Here is a 13,215-nt window from a genome sequence, read left to right as displayed (position 1 = left end):
AAAAAAAAAAAAAAAGAAACTGGTATGTTGTCTTGTGGTAGATATACAAAGTAATAAAATTGTGTAGAACATAATACACCCATATAAATACAAGTAAAATTTGGGAAATCTATATAAGATCAGTGGATTATATCAATAAACCTCGTTGTGATATACTATAGTTTTGCATAGTGTTACCATTGGGGGAAACTAAGCAAGGTATATAAGGGATCTCTTTGTGTTTTTTTTTTTTTGAGACAGAGCCTCAAGCTGTCCCCCTGAGTAGAGTGCTATGGCATCACAGCTCACAGCAACCTCCAACTCCTGGGCTCAAGCAAGTCTCCTGCCTCAGCCTCCCAAGTAACTGGGACCCCAGGCACCTGCCACAATGCCTGGCTATTTTTTTTTTTGGTTGTAGCCATCATTGTTGTTTGGTGGGCCCAACTGGATTCGAACCCTCCACCTTAAGTGTATGTGGCTGGCACCTTAGCCACTTGAGCCACAGGCACCGAGCCTATGTTATTTCTTACAATTGCATGTGAACCTATAATTATCTAAATAAAAATTTCTATTTGAAAAAATGAAAAGAGGGCAGCGCCTGTGGCTCAGTGAGTAGGGCACCGGCCCCATATACCGAGGGTGGCAGGTCCAAACCCAGCCTGGGGCAAACTGCAACAAAAAATAGCCGGGTGTTGTGGCGGTGCCTGTAGTCCCAGATACTCAGGAGTCTGAGGCAAGAGAATCACCTAACCCCAAGAGCTAGAGGTTGCTGTGAGCTGTGATGCCACGGCACTCTACTGAGGGTGACAAAGTGAGACTCTGTCTCTAAAAAAAAAAGAAACACGAGCAACAGTATCTTAAGTTGAGTCTTAGCCAAACTCTCCTCACTGGTCTAAAGAGACTGATGAGAACAAAACATTCTCCTCTTCCTCCTCTCCTACCCCAGGTACTGCTCTCCCTTCGCATTTTGCTACTGATGAAGCCCAGCGTGCTGTCCCGAGTCAGCCACCAGGTTGCATATGGGCTCCATGAACTTCTTAAAACAAATGCTGCAAACATCCACTCAGGCGATGATTGGGCCACACTCTTCACGCTGTTAGAGTGCATCGGCTCAGGTGTGAAGCCTCCAGCTGCTCTGCAGGCCACAGCCAGGGCCGATGCACCTGATGCTGGTAAGCCCTTACCCAGGGAGACTAAGCCTGGCAGATAAACAGTTACAGACCCTGGAGCTGGGACAGGAAAACAACATAGGTTATTACATTCAGCAGATTAAATGCCCCTGGCTTCTCCATCTGCTTCCAGAGCTTCCAGTTTCTGCTGGCCAGTACCCATAGATTAAATAGCATGAATGCAAGTAGGCAACCCTGAATGCTATAAAGCCAAGCATCCTACTGTCCTGAGGACTATTTTCCCAGAAACTGTGTCCTATCTACCAGGTCCATCCCCTGATAGCTGCTACTAGATGCCATCAGAAGCCTAAATTAGCCTGCTGACCTGCCCTATTTAGTCAAGAGAGAAGCTGTAAGCTGGGCGTGGTGGCTCGTTCCTGTCATCCTAGCACTCTAGGAGGCCAAGGCGGGTGGATTTCCTGAGCTCATGAGTTTGAGACCAGCCTGAGCCACAGTGAGACCTCGTCTCTAAAAACAGCCGGGTGTTATGGCAGGTGCCTGTAGTCCCAGCTACTTGGGAGGCTGAGGCAAGAGAATCGCTTGAGCCCAAGAGTTTGAGATTGCTGTGAGCTATGACACCATGGCACTCTACTGAGGGTGACAAAGTGAGACTCTGTCTCAAAAACAAACAAACAAAAAAGAAGCTGTCTAGACCATCCTTCAGCTCTCTGGTAACAGGGCTGAAAATAAGCCATATTAGAAAGAGGAGAGGCCAGGCCCTAGCACCTTTCTTCTGAAAGTCTAGGGTATCCCTTATCCTGCTGTCCTACCCTGACCCTGACTCTACTCTTCTCCCTGCCTGGCATAGGGGCCCAGTCAGACAGTGAGCTCCCATCCTACCATCAAAATGATGTGAGCCTGGACCGAGGGTATACTTCAGACTCAGAGGTTTACACTGACCATGGCAGGCCTGGCAAGATACACCGATCAGCCACAGATGCTGATGTGGTCAACAGTGGTTGGTTAGTGGTGAGTGAACCTATGGGCAATGGGTGAGTCTTCCCCCTTTGACCTGTGGGAAGGATTTCTGATGCTCCGAGAGGGCATCTAGGAGTAGGCAGGATCAAGTCTGGGTCCCCATCTCCTCTGTGTACTCTACAGGTGGGAAAGGATGATATTGATAACTCCAAGCCAGGGCCAGGGCCCAGCCGGCCAGGCCCTTCACCCCTGATCAATCAGTATAGCCTAACAGTGGGACTGGACCTGGGGCCACACGACACCAAGTCCTTGCTCAAGTGTGTGGAATCACTATCCTTCATCGTGCGAGATGCTGCCCACATCACACCTGACAACTTTGAGCTCTGCGTCAAGACTCTCCGCATCTTTGTAGAGGCCAGTCTGAATGGCGGTGGGTCACCTGATGAATGGGCACTGGGGGAGTAGCCGTGTGAATGTACAGGGGAGATATAGCTAGAGGGAAAAAGCAGGGCCTCTGTGCCAATTGCTGTAGAAGTATGACCTGGGTCTGGCTTTGCTCAGGGTGCAAGTCCCAGGAGAAACGTGGCAAGGGTCACAAATATGATAGCAAAGGGAATCGCTTCAAGAAGAAATCCAAGGAGGGCTCAATGCTTCGGCGGCCTCGAACCTCCAGCCAACATACCACTCGGGGAGGCCATAGTGATGATGATGAAGATGAAAGCGTGCCTGCCAGTTATCATACGGTGTCTTTACAGGTCAGTCAGGACGTAAGTATGGCACCCTTTACTTCCTCTCCTCCCCTGCACCTAATACTGGGAGCCAAGGTGTGGCCAGGGAAAGCCAGGGCTGAGAGGAAGGGCCCATCTGTTTCCAGCCCAAGCCCTGGACCACCACCTTCACTGTATTCCCCTTATCCAAGACCACCTGTAAGTCTTTGTTTGCTTAAACTTAATTTTAAACTAAAGTTTACGTCTTTTTTGAATAGGTAATATATGTGCACAGTACAAAGTTCAAAAGGTACAAAAGGGTAAAACTGATAAAAGTAAGTTTCCAATTCATTCCTGTCTCCAACTGCAAAGTTTCCCCTCACTAGAGGCACCCACTGTCACCAGTTTCTTATCTATCTTCAAGAGGAATTCTTTGTGTATTCAAAACATAAGAAATTTATCCTGTGAACAGACTTTATAACACTAAAAAAATAAAGAACAAATTGCCTTAAATGGAATAACCTTAGAAAAATGATGAAAATAAAAATTTACTAAATCTGGCCAGATGCTATTACCCATTAAAGCCTCTGAGCCTGAGGTTGCTTTCTACTGTTTTTTTGTTTTTTGTTTTTGAAACAGTCTCAGTCGTCCTGCGGTTGAGTGCTGTGGAGTCATAGCTCACAGCAAAGTCAAACTCTTAGGCTCAAGCAATTCTCTTGTCTCAGCCTCCCAAGTAGCTGGGACTACAAGCGCCCATCACAACGCCCAGCTATTTTGTTGTTGTTGTAGTTGTCATTGTTTGGCAGACCCTGGCTGGGTTCAAATGCGCCAGCCCCAGTGTATGTGGCTGGCACCCTTGCTGCTGAGCTACAGGTGCCGAGCCTGGGCTTTCTGTTTTTAAAAAGAGATTAACAAGGGCTGGGCACTATGGCTCATACCTGTAATCCTAGCACTCTGGGAGGCCAAAGCAAGTGCATCACCTGAGCTCAAGAGTTTAAGACCAACCTGAACAAGTCAAGACTAAAAATAGAAAAACTAGCCAGGCACTATTGCACCTATAATTCCAGCTATTTGGGAGGCTGAGATAAGAGGATCACTTGAGCCCATGAATTTGAGGTTGCTGTGAGCTATGATGCCACCATACTCTACCAAGGGATACTGAGTGAGACTATGTCTCAAGAAAAAGTAAAAAATAGGCTCGGCGCCTGTAGCTCAACCGGCTAAGGCGCCAGCCACGTACACCTAAGGTGGCAGGTTCGAATCCCCAGCCCGGACCTGCCAAACAACAATGACGGCTGCAACCAAAAAATAGCCGGGCGTTGTGGCGGGCGCCTGTGGTCCCAGCTACTTGGGAGGCAGAGGCAGGAGACTCGCTTGAGCCCAGGAGTTAGAGGTTGCTGTGAGCTGTAATGCCATAGCACTCTACCCAGGGGGACAGCTTGAGGCTCTGTCTCAAAAAAAAAAAAAAAAAAAAAAAAGAAAAAGTAAAAAATAAGTACAATGAAATTAAGATGAGGCTTTCTATCATCAGAAGGCGTGAAGTAGAATTGAAAAGAAATGTACCTTTCTCACTGTAATTATATATAATTACATTACCTTTCTCACTGTAACACTATAATTTAGTGTTACTAATCCTTAGTCCAGCCTCAGTGCCCATAGCTCAGTGAGTAAGGTGCCAGCCACATACACCTAGGCTGGTGGGTTCAAGCCCAGCCCGGGCCTGCTAAACAACAATGATAACAGCAACCAAAAAATAGCCAGGTGTTGTGGTGGGCACCTGTAGTCCCAGCTACTTGAGAAGCTAAGGCAAGGGAATCACTTAAGTCTAAGAGTTTGAGGTTGCTGTGAGCTGTGATGCCATAGCATTCTACTGAGGGCAACAAAAAAATCCTTAGTCCACACATCTAAAAGTCTCTTCTACCATGAGTAATACCTGACTTAGAGAAACATGGCTGGGACTAGAGCAATTAAACTAGCTCATTGAGTCAAGGAAAAGCTAGTAGTGAGAGATGTGGAGGGATGTGATGGATGCTAGTTTCTACCTGAGGACTCAGTCAGGGACAGTGAAGGGGGAGGGAAGAAAGAGTCCAGCAGACCTAACCTCACTCATGTCCTACCCCCTCCTGTGGTCCCAGTTGCTAGACTTGATGCACACCCTGCACACGCGGGCGGCCTCTATCTACAGCTCATGGGCAGAAGAGCAGCGCCATCTGGACACAGATGGCCGGAGGATCGAAGCAGATTCACGCACCCTCTGGGCTCACTGCTGGTGCCCATTACTGCAGGGTAATCCTAGGGGAGCAGTTGGGGAGAGGGGGGAAGGTAGAACTGGAGCTTGGAGAGCACCTGGATCAAAATACCAGAAGGAGTGTGACCGAGCTCTCCCTCCCAGGCATTGCCTGCTTATGCTGTGATGCCCGGCGCCAGGTACGGATGCAGGCTTTGACCTATCTGCAGCGGGCACTGCTGGTACACGACCTGCAAAAGCTAGATGCCTTGGAATGGGAGTCCTGCTTTAACAAGGTAGGACTTCTACTGTCTTTTTTTTTTTTTTGGAGACAGGAGCCTCAAGCTGTCCCCCTGGGTAGAGTGCCGTGGCATCTCAGCTCACAGCAACCTCCCACTCCTGGGCTCAAGCGAGTCTCCTGCCTCAGCCTCCCAAGTAGCTGGGACCACAGGCGCCCGCCACAACGCCCTGCTATTTTTTGGTTGCAGCCATCATTGTTGTTTGGCGGGCCCGGGCTGGATTCGAACCCGCCACCTTGGGTGTATGTGGCTGGCACCTTAGCCACTTGAGCCACAGGCGCCAAGCCTCTACTGTCTTAAGATACAGTTCAAATCCTAAGATGATGAGAGCAGGGCAGATGAGGGGCCCCTAATATCAGTTATTAGCCTGTGTTCTACCTTCCTTTCTGCTCTGTGCCCATGCACCCAAACCCCTGGCTTCCTTGAAGCAAGGCTGCCCACCTGACCCTACTAAGGAGACATTGGATGTTTACTTACCAGGTGCTATTTCCTCTGCTGACCAAGCTCTTGGAGAACATTAGCCCTGCAGATGTGGGCGGGATGGAGGAGACCCGTATGAGGGCCTCCACACTGCTCTCTAAGGTACTACTTACTACCCCATATCTACCTGCTCTTCCCCACACCTGCCTTTTCCCAAAGGGAGATTCCAGGCTTCTGGCAGAACCTAAAGTTGCAACATAGGTGCTCATGACTCTCAGTTATGGAGACTCAGCAGGACCCAGGGACCGGGAGGATTCTGGATTTCAGAGGAATGTCTGATCTAAGAGTCCCATGAAAGTCAGGCTTGCCTCCCAGCCTTAGAGAGGGGTGCAGAAGGCTCATATACTACCTTTGGCTGAAGGGAACTGGTGGGCCATAGGTCTTCCTACAGCACCTGTCTCCACTGCTGTCACTCTCTACTTTTGCGGCCCTCTGGCTCACCATCTTGGACTTCATGGACAAGTACATGCATGCAGGCTCCAGTGACTTACTGGTATGTTTTATCTCAGCTCAACTCCTACCTACTGGAAAGACTTGCTGTTTCCCCCTTGCTACCTACCTCCCCCTTCCCAGCTACCTCCCCCTTACCATATCTCCCTGTGTTCTATCTCCTATTCTCATGGTCCCACAGTCAGAGGCCATCCCTGAATCTCTGAAGAACATGCTCCTAGTGATGGACACAGCAGAGATTTTCCACAGTGCAGATGCACGAGGAGGTAGCCCCTCAGCCCTCTGGGAGATCACCTGGGAACGCATTGACTGTTTTCTGCCCCACCTAAGAGATGAGCTCTTCAAGCAGACTGTCATCCAGGGTAGGGGGCTCAGCCCAGCTCTATAAAAAGATTCCTCAGAACTGAATTCATTCTGTATGCCATAGCTGGGTGGAAAGCCTGGTGGGTAACTAGGCTCTGTGGGAAAGAAACCTCTAAGAGCTGTCATCTGGATCCTTTACCTCCCTAGACCCCATGCCTATGGAGCCTCACAGCCAAAAACCTATGGCCTCACCCCAACTGACTGCTGCTGCTGGCGACACCAGGACAACAGGCCATCCACCTCCTCCAGAGACACCTTCTGAACTAGGAGCCTGTGGTGAGTCCTTCCAGGCCAGCCTGCTGGTTGTTAGGCAGCAAATAGGAGGCCTTAAGAGGAAGCCCAGGGAAGCATGGGATTGCTGCTACACATGTTCTGTGAGTCTTGTTTGTCTGCTCAGCCTATGGGAAATGGCAGGTACACATAAGATATGATGAGCTTGCTACCTGAAATCCCTAAACTTGGGAGAAGGCTGAGTCAGGGACTTGGATTGAATATGCAGAGGTTGCCCGTCAGGGATTCTAATAAAGAGCAAACCACAATTAACCTGAAAGGGGAGAGAAGATAGAGCTTTGAGGGAAATAACCAACATTTTAGCCTAGGAAGGGTCATTTTGTTCACAGGGATTGGGAGGAACAGAGATTTGGTAAATCAGCTGGGGGATATGGGAATTTGTCTTATGCCAATAAAAAGAGTCTGATTGCAGCCATCTTGCTCTCCCTACAGACTTTGAGAAGCCTGAGGGCCCCCGAGTAGCCAGCAGCAGCTCCCCAGGATCACCAGTGGCCTCTAGCCCCAGCAGGCTGAGCCCCAGCCCAGATGGGCCTCCACCCTTGGCTCAGCCCCCACTGATCCTGCAACCCTTGGCCTCCCCACTGCAAGTGGGAGTTCCACCCATGACTCTGCCCATCATCCTCAACCCTGCACTCATTGAGGCCACCTCACCAGTGCCCCTCCTCGCCACACCACGCCCCACAGACCCCATACCCACCTCTGAGGTCAACTAAGGCAGGTCCCTCAGAGATCAGGACCAGTGCTTCCCACCAGGCTAACCTGGCCCCCCTCTGGCTGTCCTGGGGGCCACAGACTCTTCAGGCCTAGTCCAAGCTGCTGTCACTGCCACTTGGACAGGGGCCTGAAAAAGAGAACTTTGATAGCCCCAGTGGAGAGAGCCCCACAATCAGACTGTGGGACCTTCCTCTTCTGCTCGCCATTCCTGGGGGTCCAGCCCCTGAGAGTGCACTCAGGTGTCACCTGCAGCTTCTGTCTCCAGCCTGGCAGTTCTGGGGAGGCATCACTGTGCCAACCTTGCAGTGCCTGCCTATGTGCCCCTCCTGCCCATGTTCAGGCATTGAAAGCCACACCCAACCACTCTGCACTTTGTTCCCCTCTCCTATCCCACTCCCATCAGCCCTGGGCCACCTCCTCCAGTTCTTCCTCTTTTACTAATTAGTTGGTCAATTTGGAGAGCTGACTGGCACCATGGAGAGTGGGCAGGCAGGGCTGAATGGGGGACTGCCCACAGGAGCATGTACATATGGAAAAACAGGACAACAGTGGACTTTTTATGATATAATAAATATCTTAGTACAACATCATTGCCTTTCCCTCTGGTTTCCTTCTTGAACTGTCCATGTTACTGTGATGCCCAGGACTGTCTATGAATAGTAAAATACAGCTGAGCCTACCAGTAGTTTAGCCTACCTTGCCCCAGCCACCAGCTAAATGCTAGGACTGGGGTCAGAATTCCTTCACACTGCTGCCCCTCCCACTGCCACAGCAGTGTGCACTTGTCACCACAGGTGTGCCAGGGGCTCAGGCAGTTATCTTCTTCGAGTAACTGCTCCAAGGGAGACATGGGAGATAGCCTGGACTGGGGTCAGTGGCATGATGAGTCAGGGCTGAATAGCATTTATTCCAAAGTCTTCCCACAGATGTACCTCATAGTTCAAGAGCACAAAGGAGCTCTTAAGGCTTTAAGAGGTGGAGGGGCATCTTTCCCATATCTGTAGTCATGGTTCTCGTGGGGGAGATCCTTTTTTTTTTTTTTTTTTTAAGAGACAGCGTCTTGCTCTATTGCCTGGGCTGGAGTACAGAGATGCAATGATAGCTTACTGTAGCCTCAAATTCTAGGGCTCAAGGGACCCTCCCACCCCAGCCTCTCAAGTAGCTAGGTCTACAGACACATACCACCACACCTGGCTGAAGGGCATTAATTTTGACCCCAAATCAAAAAGGGGCAATTTTTCCCTGTCCTGCAGCCTCCATCCACCCGTAACTGACACATGATTAGAGGATACTCCCCTTCTCTCCCTATGCATCAGGATAAGACAGGTGAGATTGTGCATGGTGTGGCCTCTCAAGCACTGAGGTGAGTATGGGTACATGATGCTATAAAACACATATTTGTAAAATAAGTATGAGTGTGGGTATGTAATGCTATAAAATACATATTTGTCTTCAACCCTGCTTCCTGGTCTACAAACTCTTAAAATCCTTAGAATCTCCAAAGTGATATCTTTTTTTTCTTTTTTAATACAGATTCTCACTCTGTTGACCAACACTAGAATGTTATGGTGTCATAGCTCACAGTAACCTCTAAGTTCTGGGCTCAAGGGATCCTCCTGTCTCAGCCACCCAAGTAGCTGGAACTTCAGGTGCCCACCACGTTTGCCTAATTTTTCTATTTTTAGTAAAAATAGGGTCTTGCTCTTGCTCAAGCATGAGCACCACTGCACCAGGCCCAAATTGATGGCTTTTTGAAAACTGAGTTGACTGATGGCCAGCAGCCCCCTAGATTGTTTCAGAATGAGGATGTTCACCAAGGCAAAATGAGAGGACTGGGACTTTCAGTCCTACCACCCAACCTCCAGAGCAGAAAGGCTGAAAGTTAAGGCAATCATTAATTGCCAGTGGTTTAGTCAATCATGCCTATGTAATAAAACCACTATAGAAACTCAAAAGGGGCTTGGCGCCTGTGGCTCAAGTGGCTAAGGCGCCAGCCACATACTCCTAAGGTGGAGCGTGCAAATCCAGCCTGGGCCCGCCAAACAACAATGATGGCTGCAACCAAAAAAAGTAGCCAGCCGTTGTGGCAGGGGCCTGTGGTCCTCGCTACTTTGGGGGGGGGGGCGGGGGGCTTGCTTGAGTCCAGGAGTTGGAGGTTGCTGTGAGCTGTAATGCCACGGCACTCTACCCAGGGGGACAGCTTGAGGCTCTGTCTCAAAAAAAAAAAAAAAGAAACTCAAAAGGAGGGCCTGGTATGGTGACTCATGCCTGTAATCCTAGCACTCTAGGAGGCTGAGGCAAGAGGATCCCTTGAACTCAGGAGTTCAAGACCAGTTCAAATGAGCCAGAGAAAGAGACTGTCTCTACTAAAAATAGAAAACCTTAGCCAGTCATTGTGGCAGGCACCTGTAGTCCCAACTACTCAGGAGGCTGAAGCAGGAGGATCACTTGAACCCAAGAGTTTGAGATTGCTGTGAGCTAGGCAGGGTACTCAGCCTGAGCAATAAAGTGAGACTCTTATCTAAAAAAAAAAAAAAAAAAGAAAGAAAGAAAAGAAAAGAATAGACAAGGTTGAGAGAACTTCTGTATAGCTGGAGGTAAACAAGAACAGTCCATATGCCCAGAGAGTGGCACATACCAATTCCATGGGAACAGAAGTTCTCACACTCAGGATACTTCTAGACTTCACTTTTATGTCCTACATCTCTCTTCATCTGGATGTTTATTTGTATCCTTTAAAATATTCTTAGTAATAAACTAGTAAATGTAAGTATGTGTGTCCCTGAATTCTGTAAATCACTTTAGCAAATTAATCATACCCAAGGAGGCAGTTAGGGAAACTGGATTTATAGCCAGTCAGGCAAAACAACCTGGGGCTTGTGATTGGTGTTGGAAGTGATAGGGATGCTGTATTGAGGACTGAGTCCTCAGCCTATGGGATCTATCTGCAGTAGATAGTATCAGGATTGAATTAGAGGACACCTATCTGCTGTCAGCAGCATAACTGACTACTTCCTTGATGGAACTAGGGAGACTCCACACATTTGGTCACAGAAGTGTTCTGTGTTGATTGTTACTGAGTCTAGCTGAACACTTTTAAGTGTGTTTTTCCCCTCCTCCAAGTGGGATTCAGAATGCTGTGTATTAAGCTTTTCCAAGCAAGGTATCTACATCACCTTGGCTTCCCCCCCGGTGCATGGAGGAAAGTGGAACCCTGTTGTATTACCAGCTGGCCTCCCTCATGGAGACTTAGGGCACTCACCCATTCCCTGGGGCCCAGCAGGCTATATGATCCTCAGTACTGCAAGCTTCCTTTTGCTCAGCATGTCCACACTGCTGGGCATTTGAATTCCTGCAAGTGCCTCCCTGTAGAAAAGGGTGCCTCAGAAGTGGGAACAGCCTGATGCGATAAAATACTAAGACATGAAACCTTAACCTCCCATACTTTCTCTTCTCTTCCTTTTCCTCCCAAAGCCAGACCACACCTGGTTTCCACACTAACCTGAAACCTTGCCCAACCCTCCCCTGGGAAAATTAGGAGGGGCAGAGGTCTCTATGGGTGAATAGAGAAACCCTGAATCTATAGCCAGCTAGAGAGTAGGGCACTCAGCCTCAGCAATACTGTCTCTATTCTCCCATCTGACTCCTACAAACTCTGCTTTTAGAAGTTTCCATGTGTTTCCTTTTGGGGAAAATAGTATTAGCTGCTGCAAAGAAGGCCATCCTATAAACAAAGGAATAACAACTCCAATGTCCCTTAATTGATCTCAGAAAATAGGAAAGAAGAGCGGCACCTGTGGCTCAGTGAGTAGGGTGCCAGCCCCATATACTGAGGATAGTGAGTTGGAACCCGGTCAAACTGCAACTAAAAATAGCCGGGTGTTGTGGCGGGCACCTGTAGTCCCAGCTACTCGGAGGCTGAGGCAAGAGAATCACCTAAGCCCAAGAGCTGGAGGTTGCTGTGAGCTGTGGTGCCACAGCACTTTACCTAAGGTGACAGAGTGAGACTCTGTCTCTAAAAAAAAGAGAAAATAGGAAAACAACTGCAAACTGACCCTCTCCTTGGTGGGTAGCAAAGAAAAACATTTGCCAGAAGTCCCATCTGTTATGAAAAGAGCAGCCAATACATGCATGAGTTGTGTTGTTGAAAATGTTGTCTCTTTGAAAGCAAAGGAAGCTTCAAGAGGAACTAATACTCTGGCCTCAATTCCGACCAACGAGGGAGAATGGTTTGGTGATATGGAAGTGACAAAACCTTTGAGGAAAGTAATAGCATAGTCAAGAGGAAATGCTGGTCTTAATGACATCTCCTACCAGAAATCTAGCATAGCAGATTTTCCAAAGTCCAGAGGAAAGCTAGAGATGGTTCCATGACCCAAAACCCTAGCTCAAGAGACTTGACATTGTTAGAGTGTCTAGGTGTGTCAGTATTAAGTACACTGATCAAACAACATTTTATTTTATTTATTTATTTATTTTGAAACAGAGTCTCACTATGTTGCCCTTGGTAGAGTGCCATGGTGTCACAGCTCACAGCAACCTCAAATTCTTGGGCTTAGGTGATTCTCTTGCCTCAGCCTCCCAAGTAGCTGGGACTACAAGGCACCCACCACAACACCCGGCTATTTTTTTTGTTGCAGTTGTCATTGTTGTTTAGCTGGCCCAGGTCAGGTTCTAACCCAGACCATATTGCCAGTGCCATAACCGTTGTGCTATGGGCACCAACCCTCAAACAACATTTTAGAGATATTTCTCCTCTACAGGTTCAGAGAGGCCAAGTCACTGAAGTTAGGGACTTGGGAACCAAACCCAGGTCAGTTTAACTCTAAACATTATGTTCGGCCAGACATGGTGGCTCACACCTATAATCCTAGCACTCTAGGAGACCAGGGTGAGTGAATTGCTTGAGTTGGAGGTGGAGACCAGCCTGAGCAAGAGCAAGACCCCATCTCTGCTAAAAACAGAAAAGCTAGGCAGTTTATGTGTGTTCCTCAGCTGGGAAGGACGTGTTGAGGTTGGCAATACCCATCAAGGACAGTAACTACCATGGCTTCCAGTGCTTTGGCCAAACCTCAGATGCGTGGCCTCTTGGCCAGGCACTTGAAGATTTATATTATTGGAGCATTTGTTGTATCCCTGGGGGTTGCAGCTTTCTATAAGTTTGGTAAGCTGTGGCTGAACCAAGAAAGAAGGCATATGCAGATTTCTACGGAAATTATGATTCTCTGAAAGATTTTGAGGAGATGAAGAAGGCTGGTGTCTTTCAGATTGTAAAGTAATTTTGAAATATAAAGAATTTCTTTGGGCTGATTTACATAGATGTTTGTCACTGACCTGTGTTCCTGAACTATAAATATGAGTGATAAACTATTAATAAATTCAAAAAGAAAGAAAGAAAAGCTAGCCGGGGATCATGGCAGGCACCTGTAGTCCCAGCTCTTTGGGAGACTGAGGCAAGAGGATGGCTTGAGCCCAAGAGTTTATGGTTGCTGTGAGCTATGATGATGCCACAGCACTCTACCCACAGCAACAGAATGAGACACTGTTTCAGAAAAATAAATAAATAATCCTCATGTTCTTTCCTATAATGACATATCTTCCATTCAGAAGTAGAGGTG

The 13,215-nt window shown here is 48.2% G+C and overlaps 1 protein-coding gene across 1 annotated transcript in view; it reads left to right on the top strand.

Moving 5' to 3' along the window:
• GBF1 (golgi brefeldin A resistant guanine nucleotide exchange factor 1) overlaps positions 1-8,187 on the top strand; it is a 134,332-nt gene extending 126,145 nt beyond the window's left edge. Inside the window, exons 28-39 of the mRNA XM_023511785.1 lie at positions 926-1,151; positions 1,957-2,117; positions 2,250-2,496; positions 2,628-2,833; positions 3,052-3,108; positions 4,909-5,059; positions 5,166-5,296; positions 5,780-5,881; positions 6,159-6,272; positions 6,411-6,591; positions 6,740-6,868; positions 7,316-8,187. Coding sequence (XP_023367553.1) covers positions 926-1,151; positions 1,957-2,117; positions 2,250-2,496; positions 2,628-2,833; positions 3,052-3,108; positions 4,909-5,059; positions 5,166-5,296; positions 5,780-5,881; positions 6,159-6,272; positions 6,411-6,591; positions 6,740-6,868; positions 7,316-7,596 — 1,986 coding nt within the window. The 3' untranslated portion in view covers positions 7,597-8,187. The remainder of the gene's footprint in view (positions 1-925; positions 1,152-1,956; positions 2,118-2,249; positions 2,497-2,627; positions 2,834-3,051; positions 3,109-4,908; positions 5,060-5,165; positions 5,297-5,779; positions 5,882-6,158; positions 6,273-6,410; positions 6,592-6,739; positions 6,869-7,315) is intronic.
• The last annotated feature ends 5,028 nt before the right edge of the window (positions 8,188-13,215 follow it).

The sequence above is a fragment of the Otolemur garnettii genome, unplaced genomic scaffold, assembly GCF_000181295.1.
Source record: "Otolemur garnettii isolate 467f Iridium unplaced genomic scaffold, OtoGar3 scaffold00021, whole genome shotgun sequence".
NCBI lineage: Eukaryota > Metazoa > Chordata > Mammalia > Primates > Galagidae > Otolemur > Otolemur garnettii.
This window is presented reverse-complemented; position numbering and strand designations above follow the sequence as displayed.